Here is a 20,373-nt window from a genome sequence, read left to right on the forward strand (position 1 = left end):
ACAGTACAGCTATGGAGCAGCAGGAAGCACAGTACAGCTATGGAGCAGCAGGAAGCACAGTACAGCTATAGAGCAGCCGGAAGCACAGTACAGCTATGGAGCAGCCGGAAGCACAGGGCAGCTATGGGGGAGCAGGAAGCACAGAGCAGCTATGGAGCAGCAGGAAGCACAGTACAGCTATGGAGCAGCAGGAAGCACAGTACAGCTATGGAGCAGCAGGAAGCACAGTACAGCTATGGAGCAGCAGGAAGCACAGGGCAGCTATGGAGCAGCAGGAAGCACAGGGCAGCTATGGAGCAGCAGGAAGTACAGGGCAGCTATGGGGGAGCAGGAAGCACAGAGCAGCTATGGAGCAGCAGGAAGCACAGTACAGCTATGGAGCAGCAGGAAGCACAGTACAGCTATGGAGCAGCAGGAAGCACAGTACAGCTTTGGAGCAGCAGGAAGCACAGTACAGCTATGGAGGAGCAGGAAGCACAGTACAGCTATGGAGCAGCAGGAAGCACAGGGCAGCTATGGAGCAGCAGGAAGCACAGGGCAGCTATGGAGCAGCAGGAAGCACAGTACAGCTATGGAGCAGCAGGAAGCACAGGGCAGCTATGGAGCAGCAGGAAGCACAGAGCAGCTATGGAGCAGCAGGAAGCACAGTACAGCTATGGAGCAGCAGGAAGCACAGGGCAGCAATGGAGCAGCAGGAAGCACAGAGCAGCTATGGAGCAGCAGGAAGCACAGCACAGCTTTGGAGCAGCAGGAAGCACAGGGCAGCTATGGAGCAGCAGGAAGCACAGAGCAGCTATGGAGCAGCAGGAAGCACAGTACAGCTTTGGAGCAGCAGGAAGCACAGTACAGCTATGGAGCAGCAGGAAGCACAGGGCAGCTATGGAGCAGCAGGAAGCACAGGGCAGCTATGGAGCAGCAGGAAGCACAGTACAGCTATGGAGCAGCAGGAAGCACAGGGCAGCTATGGAGCAGCAGGAAGCACAGTACAGCTATGGAGCAGCAGGAAGCACAGAGCAGCTATGGAGCAGCAGGAAGCACAGTACAGCTTTGGAGCAGCAGGAAGCACAGGGCAGCTATGGAGCAGCAGGAAGCACAGAGCAGCTATGGAGCAGCAGGAAGCACAGAGCAGCTATGGAGCAGCAGGAAGCACAGGGCAGCTATGGAGCAGCAGGAAGCACAGAGCAGCTATGGAGGAGCAGGAAGCACAGTACAGCTATGGAGCAGCAGGAAGCACAGTACAGCTATGGAGCAGCAGGAAGCACAGAGCAGCTATGGAGGAGCAGGAAGCACAGTACAGCTATGGAGCAGCAGGAAGCACAGGGCAGCTATGGAGCAGCAGGAAGCACAGTACAGCTATGGAGCAGCAGGAAGCACAGGGCAGCTATGGAGCAGCAGGAAGCACAGGGCAGCTATGGAGCAGCAGGAAGCACAGGGCAGCTATGGAGCAGCAGGAAGCACAGAGCAGCTATAGAGCAGCAGGAAGCACAGTACAGCTTTGGAGCAGCAGGATGCACAGGGCAGCTATTGAGCAGCAGGAAGCACAGAGCAGCTATGGAGCAGCAGGAAGCACAGTACAGCTATGGAGCAGCAGGAAGCACAGGGCAGCTATGGAGCAGCAGGAAGCACAGAGCAGCTATGGAGCAGCAGGAAGCACAGTACAGCTTTGGAGCAGCAGGAAGCACAGGGCAGCTATGGAGCAGCAGGAAGCACAGAGCAGCTATGGAGCAGCAGGAAGCACAGAGCAGCTATGGAGCAGCAGGAAGCACAGTACAGCTTTGGAGCAGCAGGAAGCACAGTACAGCTATGGAGCAGCAGGAAGCACAGGGCAGCTATGGAGCAGCAGGAAGCACAGGGCAGCTATGGAGCAGCAGGAAGCACAGGGCAGCTATGGAGCAGCAGGAAGCACAGGGCAGCTATGGAGCAGCAGGAAGCACAGTACAGCTATGGAGCAGCAGGAAGCACAGGGCAGCTATGGAGCAGCAGGAAGCACAGTACAGCTATGGAGCAGCAGGAAGCACAGAGCAGCTATGGAGCAGCAGGAAGCACAGTACAGCTTTGGAGCAGCAGGAAGCACAGGGCAGCTATGGAGCAGCAGGAAGCACAGAGCAGCTATGGAGCAGCAGGAAGCACAGGGCAGCTATGGAGCAGCAGGAAGCACAGGGCAGCTATGGAGCAGCAGGAAGCACAGGGCAGCTATGGTGCAGAAGGAAGCACAGGGCAGCTATGGTGCAGAAGGAAGCACAGTGCAGCTATGGAGCAGCAGGAAGCACAGGGCAGCTATGGAGCAGCAGGAAGCACAGGGCAGCTATGGAGCAGCAGGAAGCACAGGGCATCTATGGAGAAGCAGGAAGCACAGGGCAGCTATGGAGCAGCAGGAAGCACAGAGCAGCTATGGAGCAGCAGGAAGCACAGTACAGCTATGGTGCAGCCGGAAGCACAGTACAGCTATGGAGCAGCAGGAAGCACAGGGCAGCTATGGAGCAGCAGGAAGCACAGTGCAGCTATGGAGAAGCAGGAAGCACAGGGCAGCTATGGAGCAGCAGGAAGCACAGGGCAGCTATGGAGCAGCAGGAAGCACAGTGCAGCTATGGAGCAGCAGGAAGCACAGGGCAGCTATGGTGCAGCAGGAAGCACAGGACAACTATGGAGCAGCAGGAAGCACAGTGCAGCTATGGTGCAGCAGGGAGCACAGTACAGCTATGGAGCAGCAGGAAGCACAGGGCAGCTATGGAGCAGCAGGAAGCACAGTACAGCTATGGAGCAGCAGGAAGCACAGTGCAGCTATGGAGCAGCAGGAAGAACAGTACAGCTATGGTGCAGAAGGAAGCACAGGGCAGCTATGGAGCAGCAGGAAGCACAGGGCAGCAATGGTGCAGCAGGAAGCACAGGGCAGCTATGTAGCAGCAGGAAGCACAGAGCAGCTATGGAGCAGCAGGAAGCACAGGGCAGCTATGGAGCAGCAGGAAGCACAGTGCAGCTTTGGAGCAGCAGGAAGCACAGTGCAGCTATGGAGCAGCAGGAAGCACAGTGCAGCTATGGAGCAGCAGGAAGCACAGGGCAGCTATGGAGCAGCAGGAAGCACAGTGCAGCTCTGGAGCAGCAGGAAGCACAGTGCAGCTATGGAGCAGCAGGAAGCACAGTGCAGCTATGGAGCAGCAGGAAGCACAGGGCAGCAATGGAGCAGCAGGAAGCACAGTACAGCTATGGTGCAGAAGGAAGCACAGGGCAGCTATGGAGCAGCAGGAAGCACAGGGCAACCATGGTGCAGCAGGAAGCACAGAGCAGCTATGGAGCAGCAGGAAGCACAGTACAGCTATGGTGCAGCAGGAAGCACAGGGCAGCTATGGAGCAGCAGGAAGCACAGGGCAGCTATGGTGCAGCAGGAAGCACAGTACAGCTATGGTGCAGCAGGAAGCACAGGGCAGCTATGGAGCAGCAGGAAGCACAGGGCAGCTATGGTGCAGCAGGAAGCACAGTACAGCTATGGAGCAGCAGGAAGCACAGGGCAGCTATGGAGCAGCAGGAAGCACAGGGCAGCTATGGTGCAGAAGGAAGCACAGGGCAACTATGGTGCAGCAGGAAGCACAGTACAGCTATGGAGCAGCAGGAAGCACAGGGCAGCTATGGAGCAGCAGGAAGCACAGTACAGCTATGGTGCAGAAGGAAGCACAGGGCAGCTATGGAGCAGCAGGAAGCACAGGGCAGCTATGGAGCAGCAGGAAGCACAGAGCAGCTATGGAGCAGCAGGAAGCACAGTACAGCTATGGAGCAGCAGGAAGCACAGTACAGCTTTGGAGCAGCAGGGAGCACAGTACAGCTATGGAGGAGCAGGAAGCACAGTGCAGCTATGGAGCAGCAGGAAGCACAGGGCAGCTATGGAGCAGCAGGAAGCACAGAGCAGCTATGGAGCAGCAGGAAGCACAGTACAGCTATGGAGCAGCAGGAAGCACAGGGCAGCTATGGAGCAGCAGGAAGCACAGGGCAGCTTTGGAGCAGCAGGAAGCACAGTACAGCTATGGAAGAGCAGGAAGCACAGGGCAGCTATGGGGGAGCAGGGAGCACAGTACAGCTATGGAGCAGCAGGAAGCACAGTACAGCTATGGAGCAGCAGGAAGCACAGGGCAGCTATGGGGGAGCAGGAAGCACAGTACAGCTATGGAGCAGCAGGAAGCACAGGGCAGCTATGGAGCAGCCGGAAGCACAGTACAGCTATGGAGCAGCAGGAAGCACAGTACAGCTATGGAGCAGCAGGAAGCACAGTACAGCTATGGAGCAGCCGGAAGCACAGTACAGCTATGGAGCAGCCGGAAGCACAGGGCAGCTATGGGGGAGCAGGAAGCACAGAGCAGCTATGGAGCAGCAGGAAGCACAGTACAGCTATGGAGCAGCAGGAAGCACAGTACAGCTATGGAGCAGCAGGAAGCACAGTACAGCTATGGAGCAGCAGGAAGCACAGGGCAGCTATGGAGCAGCAGGAAGCACAGGGCAGCTATGGAGCAGCAGGAAGTACAGGGCAGCTATGGGGGAGCAGGAAGCACAGAGCAGCTATGGAGCAGCAGGAAGCACAGTACAGCTATGGAGCAGCAGGAAGCACAGTACAGCTATGGAGCAGCAGGAAGCACAGTACAGCTTTGGAGCAGCAGGAAGCACAGTACAGCTATGGAGGAGCAGGAAGCACAGTACAGCTATGGAGCAGCAGGAAGCACAGGGCAGCTATGGAGCAGCAGGAAGCACAGGGCAGCTATGGAGCAGCAGGAAGCACAGTACAGCTATGGAGCAGCAGGAAGCACAGGGCAGCTATGGAGCAGCAGGAAGCACAGAGCAGCTATGGAGCAGCAGGAAGCACAGTACAGCTATGGAGCAGCAGGAAGCACAGGGCAGCTATGGAGCAGCAGGAAGCACAGAGCAGCTATGGAACAGCAGGAAGCACAGCACAGCTTTGGAGCAGCAGGAAGCACAGGGCAGCTATGGAGCAGCAGGAAGCACAGAGCAGCTATGGAGCAGCAGGAAGCACAGAGCAGCTATGGAGCAGCAGGAAGCACAGTACAGCTTTGGAGCAGCAGGAAGCACAGTACAGCTATGGAGCAGCAGGAAGCACAGGGCAGCTATGGAGCAGCAGAAAGCACAGGCCAGCTATGGAGCAGCAGGAAGCACAGTACAGCTATGGAGCAGCAGGAAGCACAGGGCAGCTATGGAGCAGCAGGAAGCACAGTACAGCTATGGAGCAGCAGGAAGCACAGAGCAGCTATGGAGCAGCAGGAAGCACAGTACAGCTTTGGAGCAGCAGGAAGCACAGGGCAGCTATGGAGCAGCAGGAAGCACAGAGCAGCTATGGAGCAGCAGGAAGCACAGAGCAGCTATGGAGCAGCAGGAAGCACAGGGCAGCTATGGAGCAGCAGGAAGCACAGAGCAGCTATGGAGGAGCAGGAAGCACAGTACAGCTATGGAGCAGCAGGAAGCACAGTACAGCTATGGAGCAGCAGGAAGCACAGAGCAGCTATGGAGGAGCAGGAAGCACAGTACAGCTATGGAGCAGCAGGAAGCACAGGGCAGCTATGGAGCAGCAGGAAGCACAGTACAGCTATGGAGCAGCAGGAAGCACAGGGCAGCTATGGAGCAGCAGGAAGCACAGGGCAGCTATGGAGCAGCAGGAAGCACAGGGCAGCTATGGAGCAGCAGGAAGCACAGAGCAGCTATAGAGCAGCAGGAAGCACAGTACAGCTTTGGAGCAGCAGGAAGCACAGGGCAGCTATGGAGCAGCAGGAAGCACAGAGCAGCTATGGAGCAGCAGGAAGCACAGTGCAGCTATGGAGCAGCAGGAAGCACAGGGCAGCTATGGAGCAGCAGGAAGCACAGAGCAGCTATGGATCAGCAGGAAGCACAGTACAGCTTTGGAGCAGCAGGAAGCACAGGGCAGCTATGGAGCAGCAGGAAGCACAGAGCAGCTATGGAGCAGCAGGAAGCACAGAGCAGCTATGGAGCAGCAGGAAGCACAGTACAGCTTTGGAGCAGCAGGAAGCACAGTACAGCTATGGAGCAGCAGGAAGCACAGGGCAGCTATGGAGCAGCAGGAAGCACAGGGCAGCTATGGAGCAGCAGGAAGCACAGGGCAGCTATGGAGCAGCAGGAAGCACAGGGCAGCTATGGAGCAGCAGGAAGCACAGTACAGCTATGGAGCAGCAGGAAGCACAGGGCAGCTATGGAGCAGCAGGAAGCACAGTACAGCTATGGAGCAGCAGGAAGCACAGAGCAGCTATGGAGCAGCAGGAAGCACAGTACAGCTTTGGAGCAGCAAGAAGCACAGGGCAGCTATGGAGCAGCAGGAAGCACAGAGCAGCTATGGAGCAGCAGGAAGCACAGGGCAGCTATGGAGCAGCAGGAAGCACAGGGCAGCTATGGAGCAGCAGGAAGCACAGGGCAGCTATGGTGCAGAAGGAAGCACAGGGCAGCTATGGTGCAGAAGGAAGCACAGTGCAGCTATGGAGCAGCAGGAAGCACAGGGCAGCTATGGAGCAGCAGGAAGCACAGGGCAGCTATGGAGCAGCAGGAAGCACAGGGCATCTATGGAGAAGCAGGAAGCACAGGGCAGCTATGGAGCAGCAGGAAGCACAGAGCAGCTATGGAGCAGCAGGAAGCACAGTACAGCTATGGTGCAGCCGGAAGCACAGTACAGCTATGGAGCAGCAGGAAGCACAGGGCAGCTATGGAGCAGCAGGAAGCACAGTGCAGCTATGGAGAAGCAGGAAGCACAGGGCAGCTATGGAGCAGCAGGAAGCACAGGGCAGCTATGGAGCAGCAGGAAGCACAGTGCAGCTATGGAGCAGCAGGAAGCACAGGACAACTATGGAGCAGCAGGAAGCACAGTGCAGCTATGGAGCAGCAGGAAGCACAGTACAGCTATGGTGCAGAAGGAAGCACAGGGCAGCTATGGAGCAGCAGGAAGCACAGGGCAGCAATGGTGCAGCAGGAAGCACAGGGCAGCTATGTAGCAGCAGGAAGCACAGAGCAGCTATGGAGCAGCAGGAAGCACAGGGCAGCTATGGAGCAGCAGGAAGCACAGTGCAGCTTTGGAGCAGCAGGAAGCACAGTGCAGCTATGGAGCAGCAGGAAGCACAGTGCAGCTATGGAGCAGCAGGAAGCACAGGGCAGCTATGGAGCAGCAGGAAGCACAGTGCAGCTTTGGAGCAGCAGGAAGCACAGTGCAGCTATGGAGCAGCAGGAAGCACAGTGCAGCTATGGAGCAGCAGGAAGCACAGGGCAGCAATGGAGCAGCAGGAAGCACAGTACAGCTATGGTGCAGAAGGAAGCACAGGGCAGCTATGGAGCAGCAGGAAGCACAGGGCAGCCATGGTGCAGCAGGAAGCACAGAGCAGCTATGGAGCAGCAGGAAGCACAGTACAGCTATGGTGCAGCAGGAAGCACAGGGCAGCTATGGAGCAGCAGGAAGCACAGGGCAGCTATGGAGCAGCAGGAAGCACAGTGCAGCTATGGTGCAGCAGGAAGCACAGTACAGCTATGGAGCAGCAGGAAGCACAGGGCAGCTATGGAGCAGCAGGAAGCACAGTACATCTATGGTGCAGAAGGAAGCACAGGGCAGCTATGGAGCAGCAGGAAGCACAGGGCAGCTATGGAGCAGCAGGAAGCACAGAGCAGCTATGGAGCAGCAGGAAGCACAGTACAGCTATGGAGCAGCAGGAAGCACAGTACAGCTTTGGAGCAGCAGGAAGCACAGTACAGCTATGGAGGAGCAGGAAGCACAGTGCAGCTATGGAGCAGCAGGAAGCACAGGGCAGCTATGGGGGAGCAGGGAGCACAGTACAGCTATGGAGCAGCAGGAAGCACAGTACAGCTATGGAGCAGCAGGAAGCACAGGGCAGCTATGGGGGAGCAGGAAGCACAGTACAGCTATGGAGCAGCAGGAAGCACAGGGCAGCTATGGAGCAGCCGGAAGCACAGTACAGCTATGGAGCAGCAGGAAGCACAGTACAGCTATGGAGCAGCAGGAAGCACAGTACAGCTATGGAGCAGCCGGAAGCACAGTACAGCTATGGAGCAGCAGGAAGCACAGGGCAGCTATGGAGCAGCCGGAAGCACAGGGCAGCTATGGGGGAGCAGGAAGCACAGAGCAGCTATGGAGCAGCAGGAAGCACAGTACAGCTATGGAGCAGCAGGAAGCACAGTACAGCTATGGAGCAGCAGGAAGCACAGTACAGCTATGGAGCAGCAGGAAGCACAGGGCAGCTATGGAGCAGCAGGAAGCACAGGGCAGCTATGGAGCAGCAGGAAGTACAGGGCAGCTATGGGGGAGCAGGAAGCACAGAGCAGCTATGGAGCAGCAGGAAGCACAGTACAGCTATGGAGCAGCAGGAAGCACAGTACAGCTATGGAGCAGCAGGAAGCACAGTACAGCTTTGGAGCAGCAGGAAGCACAGTACAGCTATGGAGGAGCAGGAAGCACAGTACAGCTATGGAGCAGCAGGAAGCACAGGGCAGCTATGGAGCAGCAGGAAGCACAGGGCAGCTATGGAGCAGCAGGAAGCACAGTACAGCTATGGAGCAGCAGGAAGCACAGGGCAGCTATGGAGCAGCAGGAAGCACAGGGCAGCTATGGAGCAGCAGGAAGCACAGGGCAGCTATGGAGCAGCAGGAAGCACAGTACAGCTATGGAGCAGCAGGAAGCACAGGGCAGCTATGGAGCAGCAGGAAGCACAGGGCAGCTATGGAGCAGCAGGAAGCACAGGGCAGCTATGGAGCAGCAGGAAGCACAGGGCAGCTATGGAGCAGCAGGAAGCACAGTACAGCTATGGAGCAGCAGGAAGCACAGGGCAGCTATGGAGCAGCAGGAAGCACAGTACAGCTATGGAGCAGCAGGAAGCACAGAGCAGCTATGGAGCAGCAGGAAGCACAGTACAGCTTTGGAGCAGCAGGAAGCACAGGGCAGCTATGGAGCAGCAGGAAGCACAGAGCAGCTATGGAGCAGCAGGAAGCACAGAGCAGCTATGGAGCAGCAGGAAGCACAGGGCAGCTATGGAGCAGCAGGAAGCACAGAGCAGCTATGGAGGAGTAGGAAGCACAGTGCAGCTATGGAGCAGCAGGAAGCACAGGGCAGCTATGGAGCAGCAGGAAGCACAGTACAGCTATGGAGCAGCAGGAAGCACAGGGCAGCTATGGAGCAGCAGGAAGCACAGAGCAGCTATGGAGCAGCAGGAAGCACAGGGCAGCTATGGAGCAGCAGGAAGCACAGTACAGCTATGGAGCAGCAGGAAGCACAGGGCAGCTATGGAGCAGCAGGAAGCACAGGGCAGCTATGGAGCAGCAGGAAGCACAGTACAGCTTTGGAGCAGCAGGAAGCACAGGGCAGCTATGGAGCAGCAGGAAGCACAGAGCAGCTATGGAGCAGCAGGAAGCACAGAGCAGCTATGGAGCAGCAGGAAGCACAGTACAGCTTTGGAGCAGCAGGAAGCACAGCGCAGCTATGGAGCAGCAGGAAGCACAGAGCAGCTATGGAGCAGCAGGAAGCACAGTACAGCTATGGAGCAGCAGGAAGCACAGGGCAGCTATGGAGCAGCAGGAAGCACAGAGCAGCTATGGAGCAGCAGGAAGCACAGTACAGCTTTGGAGCAGCAGGAAGCACAGGGCAGCTATGGAGCAGCAGGAAGCACAGAGCAGCTATGGAGCAGCAGGAAGCACAGAGCAGCTATGGAGCAGCAGGAAGCACAGTACAGCTTTGGAGCAGCAGGAAGCACAGTGCAGCTATGGAGCAGCAGGAAGCACAGGGCAGCTATGGAGCAGCAGGAAGCACAGGGCAGCTATGGAGCAGCAGGAAGCACAGGGCAGCTATGGAGCAGCAGGAAGCACAGGGCAGCTATGGAGCAGCAGGAAGCACAGTACAGCTATGGAGCAGCAGGAAGCACAGGGCAGCTATGGAGCAGCAGGAAGCACAGTACAGCTATGGAGCAGCAGGAAGCACAGAGCAGCTATGGAGCAGCAGGAAGCACAGTACAGCTTTGGAGCAGCAGGAAGCACAGGGCAGCTATGGAGCAGCAGGAAGCATAGAGCAGCTATGGAGCAGCAGGAAGCACAGGGCAGCTATGGAGCAGCAGGAAGCACAGAGCAGCTATGGAGCAGCAGGAAGCACAGTGCAGCTATGGAGCAGCAGGAAGCACAGAGCAGCTATGGAGGAGCAGGAAGCACAGTACAGCTATGGAGCAGCAGGAAGCACAGAGCAGCTATGGAGGAGCAGGAAGCACAGTACAGCTATGGAGCAGCAGGAAGCACAGGGCAGCTATGGAGCAGCAGGAAGCACAGGGCAGCTATGGAGCAGCAGGAAGCACAGTGCAGCTATGGAGCAGCAGGAAGCACAGTACAGCTATGGAGCAGCAGGAAGCACAGGGCAGCTATGGAGCAGCAGGAAGCACAGTGCAGCTATGGAGCAGCAGGAAGCACAGTACAGCTATGGAGCAGCAGGAAGCACAGGGCAGCTATGGAGCAGCAGGAAGCACAGGGCAGCTATGGAGCAGCAGGAAGCACAGTACAGCTATGGAGCAGCAGGAAGCACAGAGCAGCTATGGAGCAGCAGGAAGCACAGTACAGCTATGGAGCAGCAGGAAGCACAGAGCAGCTATGGAGCAGCAGGAAGCACAGTACAGCTATGGAGCAGCAGGAAGCACAGGGCAGCTATGGAGCAGCAGGAAGCACAGTGCAGCTATGGAGCAGCAGGAAGCACAGTACAGCTATGGAGCAGCAGGAAGCACTGGGCAGCTATGGAGCAGCAGGAAGCACAGTGCAGCTATGGAGCAGCAGGAAGCACAGTACAGCTATGGAGCAGCAGGAAGCACAGAGCAGCTATGGAGGAGCAGGAAGCACAGTACAGCTATGGAGCAGCAGGAAGCACAGGGCAGCTATGGAGCAACAGGAAGCACAGGGCAGCTATGCAGCAGCAGGAAGCACAGAGCAGCTATGGAGCAGCAGGAAGCACAGTACAGCTATGGAGCAGCAGGAAGCACAGTGCAGCTATGGAGGAGCAGGAAGCACAGTGCAGCTATGGAGCAGCAGGAAGCACAGTACAGCTATGGAGCAGCAGGAAGCACAGAGCAGCTATGGAGGAGCAGGAAGCACAGTACAGCTATGGAGCAGCAGGAAGCACAGGGCAGCTATGGAGCAGCAGGAAGCACAGTGCAGCTATGGAGCAGCAGGAAGCACAGTACAGCTATGGGGCAGCAGGAAGCACAGGGCAGCTATGGAGCAGCAGGAAGCACAGTGCAGCTATGGAGCAGCAGGAAGCACAGTACAGCTATGGAGCAGCAGGAAGCACAGTGCAGCTATGGAGCAGCAGGAAGCACAGTACAGCTATGGAGCAGCAGGAAGCACAGGGCAGCTATGGAGCAGCAGGAAGCACAGTGCAGCTATGGAGCAGCAGGAAGCACAGTACAGCTATGGAGCAGCAGGAAGCACAGGGCAGCTATGGAGCAGCAGGAAGCACAGGGCAGCTATGCAGCAGCAGGAAGCACAGAGCAGCTATGGAGCAGCAGGAAGCACAGTACAGCTATGGAGCAGCAGGAAGCACAGTGCAGCTATGGAGCAGCAGGAAGCACAGAGCAGCTATGGAGCAGCAGGAAGCACAGTACAGCTATGGAGCAGCAGGAAGCACAGGGCAGCTATGGAGCAGCAGGAAGCACAGTACAGCTATGGAGCAGCAGGAAGCACAGTACAGCTTTGGAGCAGCAGGAAGCACAGTACAGCTATGGAGCAGCAGGAAGCACAGTGCAGCTATGGAGCAGCAGGAAGCACAGAGCAGCTATGGAGCAGCAGGAAGCACAGTACAGCTATGGAGCAGCAGGAAGCACAGTACAGCTTTGGAGCAGCAGGAAGCACAGTACAGCTATGGAGCAGCAGGAAGCACAGTGCAGCTATGGAGCAGCAGGAAGCACAGAGCAGCTATGGAGCAGCAGGAAGCACAGTACAGCTATGGAGCAGCAGGAAGCACAGGGCAGCTATGGAGCAGCAGGAAGCACAGAGCAGCTATGGAGCAGCAGGAAGCACAGTACAGCTTTGGAGCAGCAGGAAGCACAGTACAGCTATGGAGCAGCAGGAAGCACAGTGCAGCTATGGAGCAGCAGGAAGCACAGTGCAGCTATGGTGCAGCAGGAAGCACAGTGCAGCTATGGAGCAGCAGGAAGCACAGAGCAGCTATGGAGCAGCAGGAAGCACAGTACAGCTATGGAGCAGCAGGAAGCACAGTGCAGCTATGGAGCAGCAGGAAGCACAGAGCAGCTATGGAGCAGCAGGAAGCACAGTACAGCTATGGAGCAGCAGGAAGCACAGTACAGCTATGGAGCAGCAGGAAGCACAGGGCAGCTATGGAGCAGCAGGAAGCACAGGGCAGCTATGGAGCAGCAGGAAGCACAGGGCAGCTATGGAGCAGCAGGAAGCACAGGGCAGCTATGGAGCAGCAGGAAGCACAGTACAGCTTTGGAGCAGCAGGAAGCACAGGGCAGCTATGGAGCAGCAGGAAGCACAGTACAGCTATGGAGCAGCAGGAAGCACAGGGCAGCTATGGAGCAGTAACTAACCACCATCATATTGAGCACTACTACATCCCTACCATTAGCATTTACCTCTCAGCAGATGCACTAATGTGTTTCCAATCATCACGACCACAGACTTGGTGCAGGTGATGCCACTGCTGCCGCACGGTACATTCTCTGTGGTGACTGTGAAGAGTCCTTCATTCTCTCTGGCCAGAACATACTGACAATCCCCCAGGAAGGTGAAGGAGCGACCATCAAAGGTGATGTAATGGGGGTCCCCGCTGGCAGTGCAGATTCCAGCACATTGGTGATTGGTGCATTCCCAGCGCCGGTTCTTACACACACTGGTGAGGAGGAATATCAAAGATTCAAGGAATGGGGATCAACATAGTAATAATTTTTTTGTGACTAAACATCAGGAGCTTCAACCACTGCAGAAATCAATGGGGTCCGAAAGCATTAGTAAGAGATTCCACATCCATCATCATCCATCCTCCACATCCATCATTACAGAGATCAACTCCATCATCCTCCACACTAATCATGACAGTGAACATGTCCACTGTCCATCATCATCCATCATTCAGAGAACAGCAGCGGTCCACTGGAGGACCCTCCAATGAGTCATCCCTGCCTTAGACTTCACCCACTAATACTACCAGAATAAAGATTTTCTCACCAGGTATTACAATTTTTGTTGATGGTTTCATTTGTGTGGTAGAGTTTGCCATGATGGTGGCAGGGACACTCTTCAGGTGGAAGACATCTGCCCATCTGTGACAATACATTCATTTTAAAAAGAAATGAAATGTGTACCCATGATTCCGTCACTGTTATCTAATATTAAATCACCGCCGACCAATATAAACCAACAATAGTCAACTTTACATTAAGAACTATAGTAGAATTATTTACCCCAGTAATGAACAAGTCACATGGTAGCTGACCAGATAACAGAGATGTTGGGGAGGTGATACATACCATAAACAAGGTTCCGTCTGGACACATGCAACCATCGCCACTGTCAGAGCAGGTCTTGTTCAGCTCCTGGTTTTCGCAGGTGAGCAGACATGCCCCAAATTTATAGACTAAGTCACCGGGGCAGAAAGCCACTTCTGGGCATCTGTTCTCAGTACAGTTCCATATGCCATTAACACAGGCACTGAAAAAAGAGAAGGTGGAAAAAATCATGAAAATAAGAAACCAAGGAAAGGGCCACAGATAGGAAATCATGAGATAATGGGAGAAGGCCAGAAGTAATGAGAGGAGAAGACCAGAAACCATCAGATAACAGAGAAGACCAAAAATCATGAGATAACGGGAGAAAGCTGAAGGCATTGAGATGAGAGATAAATCACAAAATCACGACACAGAGGAGAAGACCAGAAATCATGAAATAACATAGGAGACATCTGGAAACCATGGGATTATAGAGGAGAAGACCAGAAATCATGAAATAACATAGGAGACATCTGGAAACCATGGGATTATAGAGGAGAAGACCAGAAATCATGAGATAACATAATAGTGGATCGGAAACCATGAGAGGATGAAGGAGAATACAAAATATAATTAGATCACAGAGTAGAAGACTGGAAATCATAAGATCATAGAGAAGAAGACCCAAAACCATGAGATGATCGAGGAGACTGGAAATTATGAGATGAGAATTGATAAGGCCAGATAGACAAAGCTCATTATATTTGAGAGGAGATGACAGGAAACCGTGAAATGATAAAGAAGAAGGCTGGAAATTATGAGATGATATAAGAGACAACAAGAAACATTGAGATGATAGAGAAGTACGGAACCCATGAGATGACAAAAGTTCAGAAATGATAAGATAACAGATCATGAGGTCAAAAATCAGGAGATGGAGAAGACCAGATATCAAGAGATGACGGACGATAAGGCCAGAAATCATGGGATGACATGGAAGAAGACCATAAACCATGAGATAACAGAAGAGAATCAGAAATCAAGAGAATATAAGAACTGCGGATATCATGAGATAACTCAGAAAATTTGATACAATGAGAAGAAGAAGCTTTGGGACGAATAGTTAAGTAGGTTGATCACCAAAAATCATGACATAACAGAGGAAAATACCAGAAATCACAAGACAACAGAGGGGAAGACCATAAAACCTGAGAAGACAGGATAAGATTGTGGATGGAGAGAATCGATGATAAACTCTCCATCTTTCAACACCTACAATATACACCAACAGTGCTGAATTTACCACACATAGGGAATGATGCGTCCACTTTTACAATATCTAGTAGTTTAAAATATTGTGGCTAATTTCCATTTTATATTAAGATTTCTGCCTTTTAAGTCATATGAGGTTCTGCAATGGGTGAAACAAGGTCATGTGGCTGAGACATTCAATGAAATCAACCTATCCTGTGAGGAGGAGTAAACAGGTCATAGGGTGATTTCATCAGATGTCTCCCACCACCTTCTCCTTTATAGGATGATTTCCTCAGACACCTCAAACCACCTCCTTCATCAAAGGCAATTCCATCAGAGATCTCCCATCAAGTCTTTCATTATACGGTAATTTCATCTTCACCACCTCCTCTATCATACTGTGATATTATCAGACAAATACCAACAATGCTCCATCATCTTCACAGCTGAAGCCAGTCGAATATGATGTCTATAGAGAGGATTGTCTTCACACACCTGCTTCCTTCATATTTGCTGTTCCGGAGATGAGATCTTTAACTCTGAATTTTTCAGGTTTATTAGATCTATACGTCAATATCCCCCTTCACCACTGTCTTACCAGTCTTTACACTTTTGCTTGATGGTGCCTCCAGGTTGATAGGTTTGTCCTCCATGAAGACACGGACACATTGAGGGTTGGACACATTGCCCATTGTCGTCCAGAACCAGACCCTCTGGACAGTTACATCCGGCTACACAGCCAGCAAGCTCGTGGCAGGATCCCAAATCTTCCATACGAAGGTCAGCACAGGTCTTCTTGCAGGGAAGAGCACATTCCTGGTAGACCTGTCCTCCAGAGCACTCAATAGCTGAAGAAGAAACAGAAAATTCATAGAGAAACTCAGAAAACGTGGGACATGGAAAATAGGGGAATAACACTTAGAGGGAGGGGGTCCACCGGCAACACAGTGAGGGAAGGGGACCACCTGCAACACAAGGAGAGGACCCACAGGCAAAACAAGGAGGGGGCCCCCGAAAATGCAGGGAAGGAGCCTGCTGACAACATGGGGAAGGGGCCCACCGACAACACAGTGAGGGAAGGGGACCACCTGCAACACAAGGAGAGGGCCCACAGGCAAAACAAGGAGGGGGCCCCCGAAAACACAGGGAAGGAGCCTGCTGACAACATGGGGAAGGGGCCCACTGACAACACAGAGGGGAAGTCCACCAGCAACACAGAAAGGGAGTCCGCCGGCAACACAAAGAGGGTACATGCTTGCAACACAAAGAGGGGGCCCACCAGCAACATAGGGGGCCCAACGACAACATGGGGAGGCTGACCGACAAAACAGAGAGGAGGCCCACTGACAACACAGAGAGGGGGCCCCACCGACAGCACAGAGAGGAGACCCCACCGACAACACAGAGAGGAGACCCCACCGACAACACAGAGAGACCCCACCGACAACACAGAGAGGGGGCCCCACCGACAACACAGAGAGGGGGCCCCACTGACAGCACAGAGAGGAGACCCCCACAGACAGCACAGAGAAGGGGCCCCACTGACAGCACAGAGAGGAGGCCACACCGACAACACAGAGAAGGGGCCCCACTGACAGCACAGAGAGGAGGCCCCACCGACAGCACAGAGAGGAGACCCCACCGACAACACAGAGAGGAGACCCCACCGACAACACAGAGAGGGGGCCCCACCGACAACACAGAGAGGGGGCCCCACTGACAGCACAGAGAGGAGACCCCCACAGACAGCACAGAGAAGGGGCCCCACTGACAGCACAGAGAGGAGGCCACACCGACAACACAGAGAAGGGGCCCCACTGACAGCACAGAGAGGAGGCCCCACCGACAACACAGAGAGGGGGCCCCACTGACAGCACAGAGAGGAGACCCTACCGACAGCACAGAGAGGAGGCCCCACCGACAACACAGAGAGGGGGCCCCACCGACAACACAGAGAGGAGACCCCACCGACAACACAGAGAGGGGGCCCCACTGACAGCACAGAGAGGAGACCCCACCGACAGCACAGAGAGGAGGCCCCACCGACAACACAGAGAGGGGGCCCCACCGACAACACAGAGAGGAGACCCCACCGACAACACAGAGAGGGGGCCCCACTGACAACACAGAGAGGAGACCCCACCGACAACACAGAGAGGAGGCCCCATTGACAATAATGAGAGGGGGACACACTGACAATACAAAGAGGTGCTAACCAACAACACAAAGAGTGAGCCCACTGGCAACACAAAGTCGTGGCTCACCGACAACACAAAGAGGGGGCACGCTCACAACACAAAGAGGGGGCCCATCGGCAACATAGGGAGGCCCACCGACAAAACAGAGAGGAGGTCCACTGACAGCACAGAGAGGGGGCCCCACCGACAACAGAGAGAGGGGGCCCCATCGACAATAATGAATGGGGGACACACTGACAATACAAAGATGTGGTCACCAACAATACAAAGAGTGAGCCCACTGGCAACACAAATAGGAAGCCCACCAGCAACACAGAGAGAAAGAGGACCCACTGGCACCAGAGAGGGAGAGGGCCACCAGCAGCACAGGGAGGGGCCCACTTACAACAAAGAACGGGTGTATCAAAGAACGGATGAAAATCCAGACTTACGGCACAGAGTCTCATTCCTCCAGGATACCGGCACCCCTTCCTGGGCACACTGCCTGGCATAGGCGGAGACAGGACTACATAGACAGTTCTCAGCAAAGGAACAGGTACAGACATCGTAGAGGCAAAGCTGAAGAAAGGGTCCCCAGTCCACAATGTGATGACAAGGCTGAGCGCCACCCAGAGTAAGGGAAAACAAGGTGATGAGAATGCTGAATATACCCATTAGTGATATATAATAAAAGAACAAATACTAGTAATGTGTGCAGCACAGACAGTGCAGGGACAAACTGTCGGCCTGTTGCCCTGTGCAAGTTGTAAGGATGATGTGTATTGGGCAGTGGTCCATAGCAACCAGAGCTCAGCTTTCAGTTTACCTCACCAATTAAGGTAAAGCCAGAAGCCATGGTCTCCTTTCTGTCAGTATTCTCCAAAGAAAGCAGTAGTCAGGTTTGGACTGGCCATATGCCCAACTCGGAAGATTCCTGGTGGTCTCAGAGTCTCCCTTGTGATGTATATAAAGCAGTCTCAGTTTCTTCTACGTGATGTATAAACAGCAGTTTCATCAATTCCTATGTGATGTATATATAGTAGTCTCAGCATCACCTATGTGATGTATATACAGCTGTCTTGTCTCCTATTTGATGTATATACAGCAGTCTTAGCGTCTCCTTTATGATGTATATACAGCAGTATTGGCATCTCCTATGTGATGTATATACAGCAGTCTCAGTCTCCCATATGATGCATATACAGGAGTCTCAGGGTATCCTATGTTATGTATACACAGCAGTCTTGACATCTCCTATGTGATGTATATACAGTAGTCTTGGCATCTTCAATGTGATGTATGTACAGAAGTCTCAGCGTCTCCTATGTGATGTATATAAAACATTCTCAGCATCTCCTATGTGATGTGTAACAGCAGTCTTGGTGTCTCCTATATGATGTATGATTAGTGTTCTGCCCACGGGAAAGAAGTGCAAATGTTCAGTGGGATGAGTCTGGGTCCATGTGGCCTTTCTAAAGACAGCCATACCAGCAGATGAGAGCACACACTAACCCTGTGTCTTCACATTAGGGTTGTAAGGGGGCAATATACTGTAAGGAGGGCTATGTGGGGGCCATAAGACTGTTTGTAGGAATACAGTATGTGGGGGCATTATACTGTGTGGAGGGTTTTGTTGGGGAAATTATACTGTTTGGCGGGCCATATGGGAGGGCAATATACTGTAAGGAGGGCTGCATGGGTGCCATTATACTGTTTGGACTGTGTGGGGGCCATTACATTGTGTGGAGGGTTATGTTAGGGTCACTGTGGGGGTATGATACTTTGTGGGGGTGCTGTAGGCTCATCATACTGTGTGCCTGGATGGTGCTGTGAAGGAATTCACAAGTGGGGGTATCTTACTGTGTGTAGGGGCATTTGTGTTGGCATCATACTTCATGGCGGGGGCAATTAGAGGGGTATCTTATGATGTGGTAAGACCAAGAGACTACAGTAGAAGGACAATTACTTTGTAAGGGCTGCAAAGTTTTGAATTATACCCCTCTAAGACCCCTTGATTATCATTCTTTTTGCATGGAGGGGGAGGAGCAATTAGGACTTCAGTTATGGAGCCCCAAGATTTGTGTGTACGCCCCTGCCAGTACCTGAAACACGGGTCCTGATATCAGGGCACACACTCCCTCTGCAAACTCCCTGCGCTGAGTGTAGATCCCGCAGGGGTCAAAGCTCCGGAGTCCCACATCCGGACAATCTGCAGAAACTTTGAATTTATTGGCAAAGTCGGGGGGGCTGCTCTCAATGTCTCCCTCGGGCGTGGTGAAATCATCGTTCTGGTTCCAGTTGTATGTTCCACACAGACCCCGAACCTTTATATAGGGAGAGAGCGATCATTATAGATGGCACAGTGGGGCAATGACATGACAGCAGCAAGAAGAGAAGCGGTGGATGATGGAGACCCCAGGATGGAGACGTCACTGATCTGCATGTGGTGGAAAATAGAGACAACATGATCACAACCTCTGGATTCTCCAGTCTGGAGTCTGAGTTTCCTGCTGAAATTCCAGCACCACTTGCCTCCACTGCTGTCACTGAGGTTATTAATGGTCGTCTGAGAAAGATCACCTGTCACCATATCTGTAGTCTCTCCAGTCACCTTCTCTCCAGTCACCTTCTCTCCAGTCACCTTCTCTCCAGTCACCTTCTCTGCAGTCACCTTCTCTGCAGTCACCTTCTCTCCAGTCACCTTCTCTGCAGTCACCTTCTCTCCAGTCACCTTCTCTCCAGTCACCTTCTTTCCAGTCACCTTCTCTCCAGTCACCTTCTCTGCAGTCACCTTCTCTCCAGTCACCTTCTCTCCAGTCACCTTCTTTCCAGTCACCTTCTCTCCAGTCACCTTCTCTGCAGTCACCTTCTCTCCAGTCACCTTCTCTCCAGTCACCTTCTCTCCAGTCACCTTCTCTCCAGTCACCTTCTCTGCAGTCACCTTCTTTCCAGTCACCTTCTCTCCAGTCACCTTCTCTGCAGTCACCTTCTCTGCAGTCACCTTCTCTCCAGTCACCTTCTCTGCAGTCACCTTCTTTCCAGTCACCTTCTCTCCAGTCACCTTCTCTGCAGTCACCTTCTCTCCAGTCACCTTCTCTGCAGTCACTTTCTCTCCAGTCACCTTCTCTCCAGTCACCTTCTCTCCAGTCACCTTCTCTCCAGTCACCTTCTCTGCAGTCACCTTCTCTCCAGTCACCTTCTCTCCAGTCACCTTCTCTCCAGTCACCTTCTCTGCAGTCACCTTCTCTCCAGTCACTTTCTCTGCAGTCACCTTCTCTCCAGTCACCTTCTCTCCAGTCACCTTCTCTCCAGTCACCTTCTCTGCAGTCACCTTCTCTCCAGTTACCTTCTCTGCAGTCACCTTCTCTCCAGTCACCTTCTTTCCAGTCACCTTCTCTCCAGTCACCTTCTTTCCAGTCACCTTCTCTGCAGTCACCTTCTCTCCAGTCACCTTCTTTCCAGTCACCTTCTCT

The 20,373-nt window shown here is 53.8% G+C and overlaps 1 protein-coding gene across 1 annotated transcript in view; it reads right to left on the bottom strand.

Moving 5' to 3' along the window:
* LOC138642333 (SCO-spondin-like) overlaps window positions 1-20,373 on the bottom strand; it is a 410,056-nt gene that overhangs the window by 355,976 nt on the left and 33,707 nt on the right. The window contains exons 15-20 of the mRNA XM_069730432.1: window positions 19,003-19,224; window positions 17,353-17,518; window positions 15,322-15,571; window positions 13,512-13,692; window positions 13,210-13,304; window positions 12,618-12,874 (exon numbers count right to left, since the gene is read on the bottom strand). Coding sequence (XP_069586533.1) covers window positions 12,618-12,874; window positions 13,210-13,304; window positions 13,512-13,692; window positions 15,322-15,571; window positions 17,353-17,518; window positions 19,003-19,224 — 1,171 coding nt within the window. The remainder of the gene's footprint in view (window positions 1-12,617; window positions 12,875-13,209; window positions 13,305-13,511; window positions 13,693-15,321; window positions 15,572-17,352; window positions 17,519-19,002; window positions 19,225-20,373) is intronic.

The sequence above is a fragment of the Ranitomeya imitator genome, chromosome 6, assembly GCF_032444005.1.
Source record: "Ranitomeya imitator isolate aRanImi1 chromosome 6, aRanImi1.pri, whole genome shotgun sequence".
Lineage (NCBI taxonomy): Eukaryota > Metazoa > Chordata > Amphibia > Anura > Dendrobatidae > Ranitomeya > Ranitomeya imitator.